Source organism: Camelina sativa, chromosome 2 (assembly GCF_030686135.1).
Source record: "Camelina sativa cultivar CO46 ecotype springtype chromosome 2, ASM3068613v1".
NCBI lineage: Eukaryota > Viridiplantae > Streptophyta > Magnoliopsida > Brassicales > Brassicaceae > Camelina > Camelina sativa.
Window position 1 is genome coordinate 27,353,411 of NC_141881.1, and position 23,837 is coordinate 27,377,247.

General features: G+C 30.9%; 3 protein-coding genes across 9 annotated transcripts; all 3 read left to right on the forward strand.

Annotated features, from left to right (window-relative positions):
- Positions 1-2,285: 2,285 nt before the first annotated feature.
- Positions 2,286-9,176, forward strand: LOC104736463 (subtilisin-like protease SBT4.13). Of its 4 annotated transcripts, none has more exons than XM_010456452.3 (10): positions 2,286-2,547; positions 2,676-2,770; positions 2,875-2,966; positions 3,042-3,294; positions 3,388-3,874; positions 3,958-4,055; positions 4,146-4,361; positions 4,437-4,548; positions 4,630-4,837; positions 4,932-5,673. In XM_010456452.3, the coding sequence occupies exons 1-10, from the start codon at positions 2,455-2,457 to the stop codon at positions 5,480-5,482; spliced, it is 2,205 nt and encodes a 734-aa protein (XP_010454754.2). In that variant the 5' UTR covers positions 2,286-2,454; the 3' UTR covers positions 5,483-5,673. The 4 variants fall into 4 exon arrangements, with proteins under 4 accessions (XP_010454754.2, XP_087346728.1, XP_019092902.2 ...); XM_087490602.1 differs by lacking the exon at positions 4,932-5,673 and adding an exon at positions 8,632-9,176 and having other exon boundaries at positions 2,392-2,547; XM_019237357.2 differs by lacking the exons at positions 4,630-4,837; positions 4,932-5,673 and adding exons at positions 8,330-8,540; positions 8,632-9,176 and having other exon boundaries at positions 2,392-2,547.
- A 2,302-nt stretch (positions 9,177-11,478) lies between these two features.
- On the forward strand, positions 11,479-15,927 carry LOC104736469 (subtilisin-like protease SBT4.12). 4 transcript variants are annotated; one of them, XM_087490590.1, is made up of 11 exons: positions 11,482-11,624; positions 12,316-12,410; positions 12,475-12,659; positions 13,150-13,241; positions 13,332-13,584; positions 13,697-14,183; positions 14,265-14,362; positions 14,459-14,674; positions 14,761-14,872; positions 14,952-15,159; positions 15,246-15,927. In XM_087490590.1, the coding sequence occupies exons 4-11, from the start codon at positions 13,154-13,156 to the stop codon at positions 15,800-15,802; spliced, it is 2,019 nt and encodes a 672-aa protein (XP_087346716.1). In that variant the 5' UTR covers positions 11,482-11,624; positions 12,316-12,410; positions 12,475-12,659; positions 13,150-13,153; the 3' UTR covers positions 15,803-15,927. The 4 variants fall into 4 exon arrangements, with proteins under 4 accessions (XP_019092906.2, XP_087346716.1, XP_087346712.1 ...); XM_019237361.2 differs by lacking the exon at positions 12,475-12,659 and having other exon boundaries at positions 11,479-11,624; XM_087490586.1 differs by having other exon boundaries at positions 12,475-13,241.
- A 5,884-nt stretch (positions 15,928-21,811) lies between these two features.
- Positions 21,812-22,977, forward strand: LOC147949262 (subtilisin-like protease SBT4.4). Its single transcript, XM_087471852.1, has 4 exons — positions 21,812-21,937; positions 22,055-22,152; positions 22,299-22,390; positions 22,665-22,977. Exons 1-4 carry the CDS (start codon positions 21,857-21,859, stop codon positions 22,781-22,783), a joined length of 390 nt encoding a protein of 129 aa, XP_087327978.1. The 5' UTR covers positions 21,812-21,856; the 3' UTR covers positions 22,784-22,977.
- The last annotated feature ends 860 nt before the right edge of the window (positions 22,978-23,837 follow it).

The following is a 23,837-nucleotide window of genomic DNA, read 5'->3' on the forward strand; positions in this document are numbered from 1 at the left end:
TTTTTACAACCCATACAACAAAAATAAGAAATAAAAAATAACAAAAAAAAATGAAAAATGATTTGAGGTATTGTAGAAGAGAATGAGAGAATGTGAAAATGAGATAGTAAAAGAATGTCAATATGAGAGAATGATAGATTGAGAGAATACTTATTTATATGATAAGAAATGATGGAAGTTACATTTAGAACTATGGAGTTACAATAGTAATTTATTGTGTTTGAATAAAATTGAGTGGTAGAATATGATTAATGCATAATTTATTTTATTTTCAGTTATAATTTTATTTTAATGTGTGAGTTAAATGTATTGTGTTTATTGGATCTTAAATATTGTTAAAAGCAATTAGAAAGCAAATAAAAAAATAAAAAAAAATTAGAAAACATTAAATGAAAATCAACCAATAAGGAGAGACCAAACCTTACTTTTATATATATGATATATTGCTTTAAACTTTGAAATGAGAAATATATTATAAACAATAATTTTACATGAGAAATATATTAATTTAGCCAACCAAAATATGAATATAAGTTTAGCCAACCAAAATAAATAAAAAATATTAAAATTTAACCAAAAATAATTTCTCTTGAAAGATAATAAGTTAGTAAGAGGAATGAATTAATGTATAATTATTGGATAGGAGTTACATTTGAGTTAAATGAAGTTACATGTCTTTAATTATAAATAAATATTTTAATTTTTTATAACCTAAAATAAAAGGAATACCAAGTGGCTGAATCAAAATTCACATGATTTGGTTGTTTGTTGATATAAACTCAACACTTACACATAATATTTCAAAATAAAAAATATTACTTTTTAAGTGACAAACTAAATTAGTTTTCCTATAAAATTATATGAATTCTTCAATCTCAATAATTTTTAAAATCCCAAGGATAACTTATATTTTTTTGGTTTTCACTCATCAATTTAATTTATAGTGCTAGATTTCATACTAATGGTTTCATCTTTAGAGAATTTAGTGAAATGATATTTTTAAAATTATATTTTATTTTTATATTTAAGTTCCAGTTGAATATGTTTTGTTTTTTGGATCATTTTTTATTTTGATTAAAGACACAAAAAAACCAATTGTTTAATTATATTCTTTTTGTTTTCAAAAACCTCAAATCATAAAAAAATAATATATATATATTATATTGATATCTGCAGATTTAACAATTGGATCACAAAACAAAATAGGCTTTATAAATGGATAAATGGATAATTATATTAATCTTTAAATATTATATTGATCTTTATAAATTATTAAAAATGATACATGAATATGTGAGATAACCAGAGACATAATAGATATATTACATATGGATCATTTCAACTTTATAATCTTATTGTGTGGTGAATATTGTAAGGAAGTATGAAAATAATGAAAGATGTTAATATAAAATAGAAAATGGAGATAAACATTTTAAAAGATTAAAATAAATATATAAGATATACATATCATACAAACTCTAAAACTAAGCTTTTACAATGATATTTGATTTGATTTTTTATAACCCATATAACAACAATAACAAAAACAAAACAAAACAAAACAAAAAAGAGATTTGAGAGTGGTGGAAGAAGATGAGAGAATGAAAGAGTGATAGACTAAGAGAATAAGATAATGAGTATTTATAGGAAGAGAAATAATGAAAAATTACATTTAGAAAAATGAGAGTTACAATTCTAATTTATTGTTTTGTTTTAATACAATTGATTTATACAACTTAGTGGAGAAATAAAGTTAATGCATAATTTATAGGGAGAAGGTATAAAGATTTCAGTTTTATATTATGTGAGTTAAATGTGAAATTAATTGTTTTAAATTTGTGTTTTAATATAAATTTTTTTGTTGTTGAAATTGCATTGCCAAATGGACCAATAAGGGGAGACTGAAACTCTACTTTTAAAAAGGCAAGTACTAATTAATTACATTAACTGCATATACCTAGTAATAGCAATCGTTAGTCCGTAGAAAAAGGCTGTGGACACGATAATATGTAACGTCCATTCACCATATCATCTAATTAAACTGCCTTAATAAATTAACTTCTAGTGTAATTGTATTACGTATAATGAACGAGAAAAAAAAATCAAATGTAATATTTTATTTTTATATTTAACTAGGAAAATCGAAAAGTAAAGAGAAACTGATCCCACACTTTATTTTTTCATTGAGTAAATAATAAATCCCTATATATGTTTCCTCAAATTGTAAACAGTGTTACCATTTAATGGATACAGATGTCACTAAAATTATGGCCAAATTTAATCTTAGTTATACAAATTTATTTATATCAATTAAAGACAAAATCAGAGGACATGAATTACTTTCTTTTAATGTGACACGGTGCATGTATGATTTCACCTATATAAAGATCATTAGATGTTCATCATAGCATAACTTAAAACTCGAGTAATCTTAATCGTTTTAGTTTTAAAACAATGGCGAAAGTAGCAGCTTCATCTTTCCTTCTTTCATGTCTCTTTGTTTTGTTCTTGAGTTCAGTCTCAGCCGTCACAGATGAAGATAAACAGGTATTATTATCATCGATGGTTCATATCATTAGGAATTTATTATTATGATGATCTCTTGTTAATTTTTCCATAATGATCATCCAATGATTGGTGATGATGATGGTGATGGTGATTTATGATCCATGAAGGTTTATATTGTCTACATGGGCTCACTTTCATCTCGAGCGGGCTACACACCAACGTCCAATCACATGAGTATTCTTCAAGAGGTCACCGGAGAAAGGTGTGATTTGATTAATTCATTTTCTTTAATCATGTGGTTAGTTAAGATGAATTGAGTTTAGATATTTTTATGGAGATTTTTAATAAGTGGTATATTATTTCTAGTTCGATCGAAGGACGTTTGGTGAGAAGTTACAAGAGAAGTTTTAACGGTTTCGCGGCCAGGCTCACTGGGTCAGAACGGGAGCGTGTAGCCAGTGAGTTGTTCTTCGATTGAGACACACTTATATGTTGAAATGATTCTAAAGGTTACTCGTTTGTGTTGTTTTTAGATATGGATGGTGTTGTGTCTGTGTTCCCAAACAAGATGTTACAACTCCAAACGACAACGTCTTGGGACTTCATGGGACTAAAGGAGGGAAAAAGAACAAAGAGGAACCCTACCGTGGAAAGTGATACAATTATCGGAGTTATCGACAGTGGAATCACGCCGGAATCTCAGAGCTTTTCCGACGAAGGCTTTGGTCCGCCTCCTAAGAAATGGAAAGGTGTTTGTTCCGGTGGTGAAAACTTCACATGCAACAAGTAATTACTCCTATGTTAATTTCTCTCTTTAACATTAGTTTGGAATATGAAAATGAAAGATATAATGTTATTGATCTGTTTATAATATTTCAGCAAGTTGATAGGGGCAAGAGACTACACAAGCGAAGGTACTAGGGACACAGGAGGCCACGGTACACACACGGCCTCTACCGCGGCTGGAAACGCAGTAGTGGACATAAGCTTCTTTGGAATAGGCAACGGAACCGTAAGAGGTGGCGTTCCAGCCTCAAGAATCGCCGCATACAAAGTCTGCACCGAGACAGGGTGTAGCTCGGATGCTCTATTGTCTGCGTTTGATGACGCGATCGCTGATGGTGTAGACCTCATCACCATCTCTATAGGGGATAAATCTGCGCCCATGTTCGAACGTGACCCGATCGCGATTGGGGCTTTTCACGCAAGGGCCAAAGGGATTCTTACTGTGAATTCTGGGGGTAACAGCGGTTCAGACCCGACCTCAGTGTCGAGTGTAGCGCCATGGATCTTGACCGTTGCAGCCAGTACCACGAATCGTGGGTTTGTCACCAAAGTGGTTCTCGGAAACGGCAAGACACTTGTCGTAAGTATCAAGTAACACTTTCTTTTTTTTATAGTATACTTTGTCCCTCTTCATTTACCAATGATTCCTCTGTTCCGTAACAGGGTAAGTCAGTGAACGCTTTCGATATGAAAGGAAAGAAGTACCCTCTTGTGTACGGAAAATCTGCAGCTTCCTCTGACTGTGACGCAGCAGCAGCAGAGTACCTTTCTCCCTACGAAACATAATCTTAACAGTAATGAATTTATTATGATGACCTAGATTTTTTGTAATGAGATCGAATCATTTTTAGGCTTTGTCAGGAAGCGTGTCTAGACGAATCCCGTGTGAATGGGAAGATCTTAGTGTGCGGTGGTCCAGCTGGTTTGAAGATAGCTGAATCAGTTGGAGCTTCCGGACTCATTTTCAAAACCCCTAAACCAGACGTCGCCTTCATCCACCCTTTACCTGCCTCTGGTTTACAAGCAGAAGACTTTGAGTCTCTCGTCACTTACCTTGAGTCCACAAAGTAAACGATCATCATCTCTATGTTTTATACATATTCTCCATCTTTATACTGAAATTTATGTGTTTGTTTTCTCAGTTCTCCACAAGCAACTATTCTAAAAACTGAATCCATCTTCAATCGGACATCCCCTGTTAGTGCTTCCTTCTCTTCTCGTGGTCCCAACACCATCGCTGCTGATATTCTCAAGGTAAAAATATACAAAACATTAATGATGTCGGTTCTGTTTATTTTTATGGTCTGATTGGAGACAATGGTGTATGACTTGCAGCCGGATATAACAGCGCCGGGAGTGGAGATCCTTGCTGCATATTCACCTGATGGTCTTCTGGCTGAACATGACACCAGACATGTGAAGTACTCTGTCATGTCTGGAACTTCAATGTCTTGTCCTCACGTTGCAGGCGTGGCTGCGTATGTCAAAACGTTTAACCCCAAGTGGTCTCCTTCCATGATTCAATCTGCCATCATGACAACTGGTAAGGGAAAAATTTACATCCAATTTCAACTTTCTTGTCTCACAAGTAACCTTCGTTGACTCTGTTTTTGTTCTTTTTTAACTAATATTTGCAGCTTGGCCGGTGAATGCTACTGGAACTGGCATCGCGTCGACTGAGTTTGCTTATGGAGCTGGACATGTCGACCCGATAGCTGCTGTAAATCCTGGACTCGTCTATGAATTGAACAAAGAAGACCTCCTCGGGTTTCTCTGCGGCATGAACTACACTACGAGTGTCCTGAAAGTACTCTCCGGTGAAGCCGTCAATTGCTCGGAAACAAAAGCTATCTCACCAAGAAACCTCAATTATCCTTCAATGTCGGCTAAGTTGGCGGGATCTGATACCACTTTCACTGTGACTTTCAACAGAACTTTGACTAACGTCGGCACACCTAATTCTAAGTACACATCAAAGGTAGTGGCGGGCCACGGATCTGAACTCAGCGTCAAGGTCACGCCTAGTGTTCTGTCTTTTACGGCTGTGAATGAGAAGCAATCTTTTATGGTCACTGTTACAGGCAACGATCTTAACTCTGAACTGCCTTCGTCTGCTAATCTAATCTGGTCTGACGGTATCCATAACGTGAGAAGTCCCATCGTCATTTACACTTATGACGAGTACTGATGAGTCGTCATCATCATCATTATCATCATAAAAGAAATTAACCTTTATTGTTCTTAGTTTATCTCATTGCACTATTATGTCTCGGTTTCCTATATGTATGTTGATGTCTTGGGATATGCATATTGGATAATCCAGATACTGTGTTTTTTGTTTTCCTTGATTTCTTGTTCTAATCAGATTCCTCTTTCTAATCGTTGCTCAATAAAAGAAGAGAGCCACAGACGAATTCAAATATGCAATGTGGAAGTGATTATAATTATTCTTTGTCATTATAATTATTATTGTGTACAAGTTTAATTTTGTTTTATTCTCAATTAATATAGTACAAAAAAAGAAACTAACTGTAAAAAGTGTAAAAAATTACATTCAAATGCCATTAGAAATTTTTATATAAAGGCTAAGGGGGAGTATTGGTTTGAGATTCTAAAAGAATTTTAATGATTTTAAAAGTTATGTAGAATATGTTGTTATTCAATCAAGACTTTTTAAAACTCTTTTAAAATTTGGTGTTATTAGTTGTAGATTTATAAAAAGTAATCTAAAATCTTGATAAATCTATTGTTATTGGATTAAGAGTTCTATAAAGTCACTAAAAGTTTTATGTTATTCAAATAAAACAAAAGAATCTTGGATTGTTAATGAATTCAAATAATATGTTATTGGTTTAAGATTTTATATCACTTTCTTCATAAAAAAAGTCATGAAAACTCTCTCATCAAATAGAGAGATTTGAGAATCATAGTTCATGACTTTTTGGGAAGCAGAGAAGAAGAACCGAAGATCCAGCGGTGACCTTCCACCACTGTCCGACGAAAAAAGTGCTTAGTGGATTATACGGTGACCTTCCACCATCGTCCGATGATGAGAAACCCAGCGGAAACTCCTCCTCATTCTCTCAACTTTCACTTCGACCCTCTCTCTCTTCTTTCTTTATCTCTCTTTCTTCTCTATGTGTGTGTGCATGTTTGTTTACGTCACACTCTGAGTATATTAGATCATGACATCCTTTTTTGTATAAAATTTTGTATCATCACTTCCGTAACAAGATGAGAAACTCTTGTACCTATAACTTGGAGATCGAGTATGTTATTTTTTTGATAAAACCAGAACAACCGATAATGTCAACAGGCGTTGAATAAAGATGATTTTATAGAAGATGATAAGCAAGAGATTTTTTTTTCTTTCACAGAAGCGTTGAATCAAAAGAATATTGTGCAATATTTTTTGAAAAAGATTTTACAAGATTTTATGAGTGATTTTACAAGATTAGGAAAAAAAATCAGCAAGATTTTAAACAACTTTCTAAACAATCACTTAGAATCCTCAATTTTATACTTTCTATGATTTTATTTGAAGTCATTAAAATTCTCTTAAAATCTCAAACCAATACCTCCCCCTAAAATCATTGGGGATATTAAAGATAATTAATAATTAATAGTAATCATTTAATTATCTAATTAATCAGAAAATCGTGGGTTACGTGGATACTCTCAATCAAATTAAATAGTATACATTGACCAAATAAAAATATATCAGTTTTGTGCAACAGCTTAGATTTCTAATCACATATAGTATCATATCTATTTACCATATAGTATAAAGAGTAATGTTGAAATGTTGAAAATCATAGATTTCTATTTACACATATTATTATTGCTATGATAAAAATAAAAATGTTAATATTATTATTATAAATATTAGTCACTCACATTTCATTCATTGCATTATTGGTTTTTCTTATTTTTTTGTTTTCATTTAAATTACTAGGATTTTCTTTAAATTTTTCAAATTTAATAAGGATAAAGTTTTCAGCTACCATTAATAACAAAAAAGAATAATGTTTCCATGGTTGAAAAGGCATATTATTGCTAATTACACATATTATTATTGATATCCAAAATAAAAATTATTAATATTAACACTATAAAAATGAACTCATATTGAAGTCATCAATTATATAGTGTTCTACCAAAGATTAAGTCATTTACACATCATGTTACTATATATATCCTTTACAAACATGCTTTATAGAACTATATAAAGATACTATATGATATGAATTAAATGGAATCTTACTGAATATCTCTAGACAATCGACTATAACTCCTAGACTATAAATCTGTCAATGTGACAATCTATTTTACTTATTTTAGAACTATAACAAGGATGTCGTTTTATTTATTGACAAATGTTTAAATAATTTTATTGGTGGCAACTTGTCCTGTGGGAAGGTTGTTAAAGGGTGAGGACCAGGGTTCGAGGAACGCCTGATGCACCAATAACCTACTGGTGGATTATGTGAGTTAATCCACAGTGATGGGTTAGGATCAATGCCCTGCAGGGCCAGCCTATGGGGGCAACTAGCAGTGAGGCTAGTGGGGTCCACAGACGGGTTGTCATATTTTGAGAGACAATATATTAAATTACTCATAATATAATAATTCACTTTTTAAAAACTAAATTTACAAAATTATGTCTTATAATGACATTCAAGTCATGATGTAAAATATACATTGTGAAATAACTTGACATATATAAACTAATACAACATATTAAAATTTTCTCTTAAAATATAAAATATACAAAATTTTGTATAAAATAAAAATTAACCAGTGTTATAGCACGAATTTTTATCTAAAATCATTAGCAATATAAAACTTACAAAATATGTGTCTTTTTCAAGCCATCATATTTAGCATATGATTTTATTGCATAATGTTTTATCCAAATTTTTTTTAGAAAACAATCACATAAATTATATTTTACAAAAAATTACAATATAAATAAAATAAATTTCAACCCGTGCTCTAGCACGGGTCTTAATCTAGTACTGGATTGAAAATGCAGCCGGATATAACCGCACCAGGAGTGGAGATACTTGCTGCATATTCACCTGACAGTTCACCAACTGAAGAGCTTGACACTAGACATGTGAAATTCTCTGTCATGTCTGGAACTTCAATGGCTTGTCCACACGTTGCAGGCGTGGCGGCCTACGTCAAGACGTTTAATCCTAAATGGTCTCCTTCCATGATCCAATCTGCCATCATGACAACAGGTAAAGAAAAACTTAAATTGAAGCATCTACTAAGAAAAACAAAACTTACTTGTCTTGCAAGATACCCATAGATGATCTCCAAATTTTGCAGCTTGGCCAATGAATGCTTCTGGTTCTGGATTTGTGTCAACTGAGTTTGCTTATGGATCTGGCCATGTGAACCCAAAAGCTGCTAGTCATCCTGGACTCGTCTATAAATTGACCAAAGCTGACCACATCGCTTTTCTCTGTGGTTTAAACTACACGATTGATGACTTACAAACCATCTCTGGAGAAAACATCACTTGCACGAAAGAACTTTCCAAGACATTATCAAGAAACCTGAACTACCCTACAATGTTAGCTAAAGTATCCGGAACAAAACCCTTCAACATAACTTTCCAGAGAACTGTCACTAACGTTGGTAGGCAAAACTCTACATACAAAGCAAAGGTAGTCACAAGTCCTGGTTCTAAACTCCGCATCAAAGTTTTGCCGCCTGTTTTGTTTATGAAGTCGATGAATGAGCAGAAGTCTTTCATGGTGACAGTTTCAGGCGATAGTATCGGAACAGAACAACCTGTGTCTGCAAATCTAATTTGGTTTGATGGCAATCATCATGTAAGAAGCCCCATAGTTGTTTATGCTATGAGCTAAATGAGGCAGGTTTAATTAGTTGTCATCATATATCTAAACTCCTTTGTGATAATTATATGTAATACAAGCCCAAGGGTCTAATCAACATATAACAAGTCTAAATATAGTGTAAGCAACCTCAAAGTTGGAGACAAGAAATTCTGGAAAACCAAATGCAAACGTAAGAGAATCTATCTCCTATCTAAAATGAACAACAATTCTTAGTCATTACATGCTTATATTAAGGATAAGATGCAAAATAGCTAATTTTAGTTATATATATTGTGATGTTTTTGAAATATATGCAGCATGAAATATAGTTTTGAGTTTTACTCCCCTGAATGGAATCTCTCTTCCCACCGTGTAAAGTTTGTAAACTACGTTTACATTTTTTTTTTCCAAAAAGTTTGTAAATCGTAAAACGTGGTTTCACGTGTTCTTTCACAATGTTTAGTTTCTTTTATTTTTTACGATTTTTGTTTGTTTTTGATATTTACGTTTCGTTCTGTCATATAGGCTTTCTAAATTGGGCTAATCTACCTAAAACGTTCACTAAATTTTAATTAAGACTTATTTTTTTAAAGAAACATTAATATATATTTGATTGTTAAAATTTGAAAATTATTTTTCCGTTTTTTTTTTTTGGATTTTTTTTTTGTTTGGTTAAATCCTAAAATTGAAAATCTATTGATTTGTGAGTCTTGAAGATAAAGAAGAAGAAAAAAAACAGTATACTTCAGCAAGTTGGGAGTGTGGACCTCATCTTCTGGCTCTCTGATCAAAAGTTATTTTCCTTAAAAAATAATTAATTACAGATATAAAGTCGTATACTATTATTTAACCAATATTATAGTATATTTAGTTTGGTATATTACTTTTTTACCAATTAAAAAAAATAAAGGCAAACTATTTCAGACATAAAGTCATATATTTTTAACTAACCAATACAATAGTATATTTATTTTGGCGTATATTACTTTTTTGATCAGTTGAAAAAACTAAAGGCTAACTATTTCAGATCTAGAGAAGGGATCCGATTTAAAGAAGCTTAACTTCACTTTAGCTCTACGTGACCAAGAAAGGTCAGCTACTTATACTCTGGCAACCTATATGTTAAATGACCGGAGATCCGGTGGCGAACGTTCAAGTACTCAGTACTCTTCCAAGAATCTCACTGTTTGTGTCACTATGCCGTTGGGCGGTTGCAAAAGGTACCTCTTGTGGATTTGAGGATTGGTTGGTAGACAACTAATTGAGAATCAAAACTGGCAAAAAGAAAAGAAAAAAACATGGTGACAAAATAGTAATTACGTTATGGAATTCTGGTAAGCCTCAGAGAAATTAAACAGATTGTACCTACGTACGTTTTGGTTTTGGATATGGTTTTCGGAGACTTAAACCTTTGTCGTTGACTCTATCCTTGGTTAACCTGGATTGTCGACATATCACGCTAAGTACGTAACAATCAAGCAGTCTTAAAGAATAAGAAGGTTTGAATACATTGAGTGGCTATTACTTTCATGTGGACCATATGTAACGTCCATCGGTCCATTCACCAATATAGGGAAAATCCAGAAACCCGCAATACTATTTTTAACAATGTGGTACCAATTTCTTAACGAATTTATAACAAATTTTTCTTTAATTTGCAATACTATATATTGTTGATTGATTATGGCATCGACGTTGTTTCATGCATGGACCAACTAAAATATATAAAAGGAGGAATAAGCATCTAATCGACTTTAAAGTACCCCCTATATATAATAATCAAATACTCCATAAAAGGAGCCCAATGATTCACCACTAACTTTAAAAAATTGTATAAATCGGATTCCCACGTTTACCAAATACCAAGTCCTTGTGACCTGATGTACCTAATAGGGTAAAATTGTATAAATCGTTTTTTTGCACATTAATAGGGTAAAATTATTCGAAAGTTCCAAAATAATACATGAAAAATCGTATATCGTAGTTTCAAGTGTTACCGATTGTTTATAGTTGGTATGAAGCATGTAAAATTCGTTAATGAGAAATCCGAGTGTTGATGGGAGAGCTTCATGTTCTGGAATTATTCATCATAATTACATATGTTATGCATACTTAGATCCGATGATTTAATTATCATGTGTAATAGAATTATATTTAAAATATAAATGATGATCACTGATCAAACATGCACAAATATATATAAGTAGATATTGTTTTTAAAAATATATACTTTTATTTTTTTAGAATATCAGGGCTGCTAATCGTTTGAGACAACTCTGGACACGGTGCATGCATGATCTCCTATATAAAGAGACCTTTGCATGTACATATCTTCATAGAAAACAAAAAGAAGTTACAGTAGGTTACTACATTATATATTAAAAAATGGCTAATCTAGCATCTTCCTCTTGCCTCCTCTCGTGTCTCCTTGTTTTGTTCTTAAGTTCACTCTCAGCAGCCACAGATGAAGATAAACAGGTATTTATAGACGATCATGCATACTATTATTAAATTATATTCATAGCCATTTCTGTTTCTACGTATCTGATTTGGCTACGTAGACGCCATCATCGGTTCCATTTCCTTAAATAACCTTGAATCCTTGATCCTCTTTAGCGGCTGAACGAAGCCGTAATCCTAAACGAAGAAGATGATGACGTGTTCCATTATACACGTGACTAACTTAGTCCTAAATGGACTTCTAATTTTATTTTACTTTTGAAAATTTAAACGGACTTCTAATTTGCATAATAAATGTCTTTTTTTTTTTTTTTTTTTTTTGCTTATTCTTTCGACGATTACGATACTTTTATTCAACAGGTAATACATCTTTTGCATTAAAGAAAAAAAAAACTAAGTTTTTTCAGAAGAAAATGAAAAAAAACTAAGTAGCAAAATAATTTTTTTTTTTTAAATCAAGTTTTTAGCTTATAGTCAATATAACACAAAAATGTTTATTAGGATTTTTTTTGGTTTCATATAGCAAATTATTAACTTGATTATTCCATCGTTTTCGAAATTATATATATGTTATATTAGGAATGGGATCTCTATATACCCGTTAAAAAAAAAAAAACAATTGTCGTTTTCTGTTTTCATTCCCGTCTTTTAATTCGTATATCCGACTTGCATGATGATGAGTTGTTGATGCTATATAATCTCTATGAAGGTATATATAGTCTACATGGGTTCACTTTCATCTCGAGCAGACTATATACCAATGTCTCATCATATGAGTATTCTTCAAGGGATCAGTGGAGAAAGGTATGATTTAATTAGTTAATTTTTGTAACAATAATCTTACAGAAATTAACATGACATTTATTAGTTTAAAGCACCTCTCACCATGACATTATGTAAGATGTCATGTATCGCTGAAAGAAAGTCGGAGAACAAACTCTACAAAGTGATGCACAGATTCTCAACCTCGCATCACAGGTTGCTGAGAGGTGCTGTGGTCTTCCATTGGCGAGACTGTTGGTGAAATCAACATGACATTTATTCTCTTGAGATGTGTAATTTCTATTAATTTTCTTATTTCTCATACCCATCATTAACTATATTAAGCTAAATAATTTAATTGTATAGAAAAATACAACATATTATAGCAACTCAGATACATATATTAAGAGATAATATAATTCACTCAAAAATCACTTTTATTTGTAATAAATATACATACATCTAATTTGGTTGTTTATGTTTTGCTTATTTTTTGTTTATATTTTGCTTCTACATTTTACTTATTTTTTGTTTATATTTTGTAGAGTTTTACTTTGTTTATTGCTCATTTTTGTAGTTACTTTTTATTGTTTGGACAAATAAAAGTGTGAAAAAATTTAGTGACATTTACAAAAATTATTTGTTATATATAATTTTCTGATTAATTAACATAACTAACTAAACAATAACCCGCATATATGTGCGATATATTACCTTAGTTATATAATCAACTTCTTTTAACTATTTTTTATAAAGTTTTAATAAGTGATATATTTTCTAGTTCGATGGAAGGTCGTTTGGTGAGAAGTTACAAGAGGAGTTTCAACGGTTTTGCCGCCAGGCTCACTGAATCAGAACGTATAAGAATTGCCGGTGAGTATTCTACTATTTTTTGACACACATGTTGAATATAATTTTTGAAGGTTAAACAATCAAAGAAAAGCCCTTTTGTGTTTTCATTAGAAATGGAGGGCGTTGTGTCAGTGTTCCCAAACAAGATGTTACAACTCCAAACAACAACATCTTGGGACTTCATGGGATTAAAGGAAGGAAAGAAGACAAAGAGGAACCCTACCGTGGAAAGTGATACAATTATCGGAGTCATCGACAGTGGGATCACGCCGGAATCTCAGAGTTTTTCTGGCAAAGGCTTTGGTCCTCCTCCAAAGAAATGGAAAGGTGTTTGTTCCGGCGGCAAAAACTTCAGTTGCAACAAGTATTTCTTAAACTATTTCTTCTCTTAATTAAAAGATTAATCTTTTGACGTAAAATATGTTAGTTACAAAATAAAGAGTTCATATTGTTGATCTGTTTATATAATGTTTCAGTAAGTTGATTGGGGCAAGAGACTACACAAGCGAAGGTCCTAGGGACATTTCAGGGCATGGTACACACACGGCTTCCACAGCAGCTGGAAATGCAGTCATGGACACGAGTTTCTTTGGAATCGGCAATGGAACCGTAAGAGGTGGCGTTCCGGCCTCTAGAATCGCCGCTTACAAAGTCTGCACCGATACAGGTTGTAGCTCGGAAGCTCTACTGGCTGCGTTCGATGACGCTATTGCTGACGGTGTGGACCTCATCACCATCTCTATTGGATTTAAATTCCCGTCCATGTTCGAAGATGACCCGATCTCGATCGGAGCTTTTCACGCTATGGATAAAGGTATTCTCACCGTAAGTTCTGCGGGTAACAGCGGTCCAAATCCCAACACAGTCTCGCATGTCGCGCCATGGATCTTAACCGTTGCAGCCAGCACCACGAACCGTGGGTTTATCACCAAAGTTGTTCTTGGAAACGGCAAAACACTTGTCGTAAGTAACAAGTAACACTTGTCGTATGTAACAAGTAACACTTTTTTTATACCAAGCTTCTCTGTTCCTTTTTCGTAACAGGGGAAGTCAGTGAATGCTTTCGATATGAAAGGAAAAAAGTACCCTCTAGTGTACGGTAAATCTGCAGCTTCCTCTGGTTGTTCCGCAAAAACCGCAGGGTAAATTTCTCTCTACAAAACATAGTCTTAATTGTGACGATGACAGTGTCGACTTAGTATTTAAACAATGTAATGAGCTCAATTTTGTTCTGTCAGGCTTTGCGCGCCATCGTGTCTAAACAAAAGTCGTGTGAAGGGAAAGATCTTAGTGTGTGATGGTCCGAGTGGTTTCAAGATAGCTAAATCAGTTGGAGCTATTGCAATCATTTCTAAAACCCCTAGACCAGACGTTGCATTCACTCACCATTTACCTGCCTCTGGTTTAAATGCAAAAGACATGAAGTCTCTCGTCTCTTACATTGAGTCCGAAGAGTAAACAATCATCTTCGCTATGCTCTTTACATCTGCTCCAGATTGTCCATCTTTATCCTAAAATTTATTTGTGTTTGTTTTCTCAGTTCTCCACGAGCGGCTGTTCTAAAAACGGAAACAATCTTCAATCAGACATCTCCTGTTATCGCTTCCTTCTCTTCTCGCGGTCCAAACACCATCGCTGTTGATATTCTCAAGGTAAAAACTATACAACACATTTATGTTCTCGGTCTCTTTTATATCTTCGGTCTCAGAGACAATGGTGGATGACTTGCAGCCGGATGTAACAGCACCAGGAGTGGAGATCCTTGCTGCATTTTCACCTGATGGTGAACCGTCCGAAGATGACACCAGACATGTAAAGTACTCTGTTTTCTCTGGAACTTCAATGTCCTGTCCGCACGTTGCAGGGGTGGCTGCATATGTCAAGACGTTTCACCCTAAATGGTCACCTTCCATGATTCAATCTGCCCTCATGACAACTGGTAATCAATAACCCTATGCGATTTTTTACTTTCTTGTGAAACAAGTAACCTTTGTTGACACTTTGTTATCTTAACTAATCTTTCAGCTTGGTCCGTAAAAGCTAAGGGACGTGGCATCGCATCGACCGAGTTTTCTTATGGAGCTGGCCATGTCGACCCGATAGCCGCTTTAAATCCTGGACTTGTCTATGAATTGGACAAAGCTGACCACATAGCCTTCCTCTGTGGCATGAACTACGCTTCGAAGACCCTTAAAATCATCTCGGGTGATAACGTCAAGTGCTCCAAAAAAAACAAAATCTTGCCTAGAAACCTTAACTATCCTTCAATGTCGGCTAAATTGTCAGGATCCGCTAGCACCTTCACTGTAACTTTCAGCAGAACCTTGACCAATGTTGGCACGCCAAACTCAACGTATAAATCAAAGGTCGTCGCAGGTCACGGATCTAAGCTTAGCGTCAAGGTCACGCCTAGTGTTCTGTATTTTAAGACAGTGAACGAGAAGCAATCTTTTACGGTCACTGTTACAGGCAGGGACCTCGACTCGGAAGTCCCTTCGTCCGCAAATCTAATTTGGTTTGACGGTACTCATAAAGTGAGAAGTCCCATTGTTGTTTACGAAATGGTTGTTGATGAGTCATGATTAATTTACACCATCGTCATCTCAAATAAATCTTTATTGTCGTTGTAACGTTTCTTCATTTTATGTTTGAGTTGTTTTATTGCTCTATGATGTTTCAGAGAAATGTAGGGTTTATTTTTGTCGGATTTCTCACATTATGTCTCTCCAAAAACGGAGCAAAAACAAATTCAATAAGGAACTCTCTCTTAAAATCGAATCAAAGTTAGAAGATAAAAGGAAATTAAAATCTCTTGAGGAACAAATTAGGGTTTTTGCTCAAGAACTTTAGAAAAGTAGAGTTTTTGTATTAATTGCTGGATGATTTACAAGGAGTGAGATATTCCTATATTTATATGTTGGCCTAGTTTACAAAAAATGTCTACTTTCCTAATGATTTAAATTAAAATTAGGAAAGTTTCTTCTCTTGCAAGGCGATCTCTGGAAGTCGGCTGATTGCTCTCGTCGGGCCAGTCAACTTCATTGGGCCCTCATTTGAAGGCCCAACTCGCTGTCCGAGCGAATTCCCGGTTTACATAATTGGTATGCCTTTGGCTCAGATCGGTATGTCAGAAGTGCTAAATCTCGCATCAACAGTTATGGTTTTAGGAAAGTGATGCTAATGAGGAGAAATAATACACAAGTTTAATTTAGTGGTCTCTAAAAGTTTCAGTGTATATGTTCTTTTTTTTCGTAGTAGAAATTTACTAATTTTCTCAGAGATAGAGTAAAAGGAATAAAACATATTCTAACGTTTTCAGAGCATAGAGTAAATCGTAGAAGGATTGTACTAAAAAGTTTAGAACATAGAGTAAACCGTAGAATACACACTCTGAATTTTGTAGAATTTAGAATTTCGGACTACTAAACTATGTAGAACATAAACTATTCCTGAAATTAGAATAACATGTACAAAATGTTAGAATACATAATCCGTTTTTTTCAGAACAGCAGAAAACGTTTTCTAAATATTTTATATCAAATTTTATCCATAAAAAAATAACTTATACATTTTTTTTTTGTAAAAAATTATATTACCTCTATTATTGCATATCTACTTATTTTCCTATATTTCACTTTTTATAACTTGTTAAATTTCGGTTTATTAATTTGTATGGATATTTTAGGTAAAAATGATCATTTTTTAAAAAATGTGTATATGGACAAAAAAAAGTTTTAGTGATCATTTATTTCCAATTTTCCCATTTCTCACATTATGTCTCTCCACCGTTATGGTTTTAGGAAAGTGATGCTAATGAGGAGAAATAATACACAAGTTTAATTTTAACTAAGTGCTTCCCCACGCAACGCGTGGGTTGTGGTGTAGTTGACACTTTCTTGTTTTTTTTTTGGTCTTTTTCATTTTTTCTTTTGTATTATTTCGTTTTAATTAGGCATATACGGGCTTTGTCGTCACTTTTATTTATACACTATATATTTATACATTTCGTTCAGATGTGTATAATTGTGGCGTTTACTTTTTATGAATTATGAAGATGTTGTTTCTTGCTTTTGAGGATCCAATCTTATCATTGACAGATATTGTTTCTAATACATTTATTGTATTATAGATTTTTTAATTAACTGCTTATGTAAACCCTTCATACTTTGATGTTGCAATAATAAGTTATTTTTTTTAAATATCTTTCGTGTAAGTGATTATGTGTGTATGCCCATGTTTTGGTCTAATATCAATAAGATCGTTTCTGTTTTTTTTTAGTTGGCTTTGAAACCAATATTGAGTTAAGCAAATAATGGGTCGAATTATGGTGTTAATAAGTAATATAAATTCTTATGTATATATATTGTATATATGTGACTATAAATTTAGCTAACTAAAAAATTATGTAATATTTAAATACAATCTTGAACATATATATATATATATTTATTTGTGGGAGGAATGTATGAAATTATTGGATGGAAGTTATTTTTGAGTTAAATGACCTTTAATGTCTTTAAAGTGAGTTAAATATTAATAAATTTTTATATGTGTCTTGACTTTTTTATAAAGGAATACCAAGTGTTTCCTTCCAAATTTGAAGTGATATAGTATTTTAGTTTTCTTATATGATTTTATGAACTTCAATGTAAAAGTTTTTCAAAGTAATAAGTACACTCACTGATTGAATTATAAAATTTGGAGAAATGTTTATTTCGTTTAATCATCTACTCTTTTAAATAAATTAAATAAGTATGTTGTTATTCCTACAAATAGGACAACATATATTATAGTTTAACCATGGAGTTAAGCAATGGAAATGGAACTTGTGATTGCAAGACAAAATGTTTATATGTTACACATTGATCGTTTAAAAATGAATAGGAACATCTAATTCTCAAATAAAGTTGATTGTTTTGTTAAAACCAACATATGTGAATTTAAATTTAACTATGCAAATTTAAAAAATAAATATGAATAGATTAGAAAGGCAAGAAATATAAAAGAAATATTTTTTATATAAATAAAATAAAAATTGAAAACAATGTTAAATATATATAATACTTTCTACATTAAAATATAGAATCAAACTCTTACAAGTTATAACACATATGAGATATAACAACATTTGATATTGGTAGGAAAGAAAAAGAGAATGTTTACTATAAGATGGTAATCCAAATTAGATAATGGAGATGAATCTTTAAAAAATAGAACAATATAATATCTATATATATATATATATAATACTTTCTAAATTAAAAAATAGAATCAAACTCTTACACCACATATGAGATATAACAACATTTGATATTGGTGGGAGAGGAATAGAGAATGATTACTTATAAGATAATAATCCAAATTAGATAAAGGAGATAAATCTTTTAAAATAAGAACAATGTAAAATATATATCATGTAGTCTCTAAAATTAAAATTTAGCATTAACAATTTACAATGATATTTCATTTTTTTTTTACAACCCATACAACAAAAATAAGAAATCAAAAATAACAAAAAAAAATGAAAAATAATTTGAGGTATTGTAGAAGAGAATGAGAGAATGTGAAAATAAGATAGTAAAAGAATGTCAATATGAGAGAATGATAGATTGAGAGAATGTTTATTTATATGATAAGAAATGATGGAAGTTACATTTAGAACTATGGAGTTACAATAGTAATTTATTGTGTTTGAATAGAATTGAGTGGTAGAATATGATTAATGCATAATTTATTTTATTTTCAGTTATAATTTTATTTTAATGTGTGAGTTAAATGTATTGTGTTTATTGGATCTTAAATATTGTTTAAAGCAATTAGAAAGCAAATAAAAAAAAATAAAAAAAATAAGAAAACATTAAATGAAAATCAACCAATAAGGAGAGACCAAAACCTTACTTTTATATATATGATATATTGCTTTAAACTTTGAAATGAGAAATATATTATAAACAATAATTTTACATGAGAAATATATTAATTTAGCTAATCAAAATATGAATATAAGTTTAGCCAACCAAATTAAATAAAAAAATATTAAAATTTAACCAAAAATAATTTCTCTTGAAAGATAATAAGTTAGTAGGAGGAATGAATTAATGTACAATTATTGGATAGGAGTTACATTTGAGTTAAATGGAGTTACATGTATTTAATTATAAATAAATATTTTAATTTTTTATAACCTAAAATAAAAGGAATACCAAGTGGCTGAATCAAAATTCACATGATTTGGTTGTTTGTTGATATAAACTCAACACTTACACATACTATTTCAAAATAAAAAATATTACTTTTTAAGTGACAAACTAAACTAGTTTTCTTATAAAATTATATGAATTTTTCAATCTCAATAATTTTTAAAATCCCAAGGATAACTTATATTTTTTTGGTTTTCACTCATCAATTTAATTTATAGTGCTAGATTTCATACTAATGGTTTCATCTTTAGAAAATTTAGTGAAATGATATTTTTAAAATTATATTTTATTTTTATATTTAAGTTCCAGTTGAATATGTTTTGTTTTTTGGATCATTTTTTATTTTGATTAAAGACACAAAAAACCAATTGTTTAATTATGTTCTTTTTGTTTTCAAAAACCTCAAATCATAAAAATATATATATATATATATTATATTGATCTCTGCAGATTTAACAATTGGATCACAAAACAAAATAGTCTTTATAAATGGATAAATGGATAATTATATTGATCTTTAAATATTATATTTATCTTTATAAATTATTTAAAATGATACATGAATATGTGAGATAACCAGAGACATAATAGATAATTACATATGGATCATTTCAACTTTATGATATTATTGTGTGGTGAATATTGTAAGGAAGTATGAAAATAATGACTTATAAGATGTTAATATAAAATAGAAAATAGAGATAAATATTTTAAAAGATTAAAATAAATATATAAGATATACATATCATACAAACTCTAAAACTAAGCTTTTACAATGATATTTGATTTGATTTTTTATAACCCATACAACAACAATAACAAAAAAAAATACAAAACAAAACAAAACAAAAAAGAGATTTGGAAGTAGTGGAAGAAGATGAGAGAATGAAAGAGTGATAGACTAAGAGAATAAGATAATAAGTATTTATAGGAAGAGAAATGATGAAAAAATACATTTAGAAAAATGAGAGTTACAATTCTAATTTATTGTTTTGTTTTAATACAATTGATTAATACAACTTAGTGGAGAAATAAAGTTAATGCATAATTTATAGGGAGAAGCTATAAAGATTTCAGTTTTATATTATGTGAGTTAAATGTGAAAATTAATTATTTTAAATTTGTGTTTTAATATAATTTTTTTTCTTTTAAAATTATATGAATTCTTCAATCTCAATAATTTTTAAAATCCCAAGGATAACTTATATTTTTTGGTTTTCACTCATCAATTTAATTTATAGTGCTAGATTTCATACTAATGGTTTCATCTTTAGAGAATTTAGTGAAATGATATTTTAAAATTATATTTTATTTTTATATTTAAGTTCCAGTTGAATATGTTTTGTTTTTTGGATCATTTTTTATTTTAATTAAAGACACAAAAAAACCAATTGTTTAATTATGTTCTTTTTGTTTTCAAAAACCTCAAATCATAAAAATATATATATATATATTATATTGATCTCTGCAGATTTAACAATTAGATCACAAAACAAAATAGTCTTTATAAATGGATAAATGGATAATTATATTGATCTTTAAATATTATATTGATCTTTATAAATTATTTAAAATGATACATGAATATGTGAGATAACCAAAGACATAATAGATAATTATATATGGATCATTTCAACTTTATGATCTTATTGTGTGGTGAATATTGTAAGGAAGTATGAAAATAATGACTTATAAGATGTTAATATAAAATAGAAAATGGAGATAAACATTTTAAAAGATTAAAATAAATATATAAGATATACATATCATACAAACTCTAAAACTAAGCTTTTACAATGATATTTGATTTGATTTTTTATAACCCATACAACAACAATAACAAAAAAAAAATACAAAACAAAACAAAAAAGAGATTTGAGAGTAGTGGAAGAAGATGAGAGAATGAAAGAGTGATAGACTAAGAGAATAAGATAATGAGTATTTATAGGAAGAGAAATGATGAAAAATTACATTTAGAAAAATGAGAGTTACAATTCTAATTTATTGTTTTGTTTTAATACAATTGATTAATACAACTTAGTGGAGAAATAAAGTTAATGCATAATTTATATGGAGAAGCTATAAAGATTTCAGTTTTATATTATGTGAGTTAAATGTAAAAATTAATTGTTTAAATTTGTGTTTTAATATAATTTTTTTTTTGTTAAAATTGCATTGCCAATTGGACCAATAAAGAGAGACTGAAACTCTACTTTTATATATATGATTAGTATCATAACTTCTCAATTAAAAAACTGTGTATGTGGTACATATATGTACGTTTTGAAGGCTTATATTTAAAGCAAACGCCAATGTATGAAAGACTCTCTGTTAGTTACGTTTTGTTTCTTCTATAAAAGACCACTCCCGTTGTGTATCTCTACCAAACACAAAAATAACAAACTTATCCCTAAAAACAAAAAAAAACAAAAAAAAATGAATAAATTCGCGGTGTTCTTGTGTTTGTTTATGTTCTTGATGGTTACCTCCTCGCAAGCCAATCAAGGTGAAAGAAAGGTATGGTCGGGATACAATATATATAGAAATTATTGATTAATTTAATTTGTTTCTAGGTTATAAATTGTAATTTATAACATAACAGCTTAAAATGGTAATTACGGGTGGATAATGCAGGTCTACATCGTTTACCAAGGAGCATTGCCGCCAAACAGCGACTACGACACTGTTATATGTCGCCATTACTCATTGCTTCATAGTGTCCTCGGAGAAAGGTCAACAACTATTTGATACCTAGATCCCGCTTTAGAGCGAGAATTACAACAGTATATATATTCATTGTTCAAAGATGTACTACTCATCATAGTTTATGTTTGCTTTAAAAAATCTAATTACTTGATGTGTATATTTTATAAATCAGTTACGACCCGAGCCTAATTGTCAGACACTACGCGAGGAGCTTTAATGGATTCGCGGCGTTGCTCACTGAGGAGGAAAGCAAGAAGCTTTCAGGTAAAAATTTGGAAACTTTATATTTTTTTTACACTTGCGATATCATCAACAGAGGATTCACCCACATATATGTATGGCTATGTTCGAAAATAATTTTTATTCTTACTTTACAGAACGTAGTTGATTAACCTAAAAATTGAAAAGGATATATCAGTCTTTAGAGTTTAGAGTACAAGTTTTAATATGTGACTTTATCAGTCTTTAGAGTAAAAGTTATTAAAGTAATGGTTATCCTTTTGTTTTTGGTTCCTCTCTACTTGAAATTGAATTATAGCGATGACCAAAGTTGTTTCGGTATTCCCGAACCGGAAGCTAATACTCCTCAAGGACAAGGACGTGGACAGTGTCATTGACTTGGGATTCAAGACTCAACAACATTTGGCTCCCTTGTGACCATTCACTTTTGATTTTTTGTACTAATCATATACATATTTATGAAATATAACATCCTAATTTAACAGAACCCTCCTATAAAAGCAAACAAAAAAAAAAAAAAAAAAAAAAAAAACCAAGTTATAAAAAAAGATGTAAAACGTACACTATCGTTTGTTAGTCCTTAACAACCATAATTAATGATTTTTGAAACCTATTGAGTTTCTCTTATGTCTTTCGTAAGAGCGCCCCGTAATCATGAAAAGGATCGCCACTGTACTCAACGATTAACACTGTAATACACTTACAAACAGACTGGTCCTAATTCACAAATAACGCCTCTATAGGGAGAGAAGAATTGATCTGCTACGACTTAAAGCTCTAATCTTCGGTTCTTACTGTTGTTTCTGTCTATAACTCTTCATTCACATGTATTATGTATATAATTTTGTGATAAATTGGCTTCTTGAATTTGCAATGTTTGAAAGTAATACAATCATCCCAATACGGTTGTAGGAGAAAACGAAGAACCAAAACACTACTCTTTTTCAGATTCTCAGACTTATACCGAAGTCTCAAAAACATAGTCAGAACATGCTTATAAAGAGATCTTGTTGTAAATGTTTGCTTCATAAGGGTTTATTTGGTCTGAACCATGAACTGGGCTTATATTAGTGTGTATCCCATACAGGATCCGGGTTGTGTAGTCTGCAAGGGTAAACCAACATAAGCTCTAGGGTTTCACTATATAAAGGAAGCTAAGGAGGGTGTATTGGTTTATGATTTGGAAAGACTTTTAATGACTTTAAAAGTTATGTAAAATATGTTGTTATTCAATCAAGATTCTTTAAAACTCTTTAAAAATTTGGTGTTATTGGTTGTGGATTTGTAAAAAGTTATCTAAAATCTTGATAAATCTAGTGTTATTGGATCAAGAGTCTTATAAAGTCATTAAAAGTTTTATGTTATTCAAATAAAACAAAAGAATCTTGGATTGTTAATGAATTCAAATTTTATGTTATTGGTTTAGGATTTTATATCATTTCCTTCATAATAAAAGTCATGAAAACTCTTT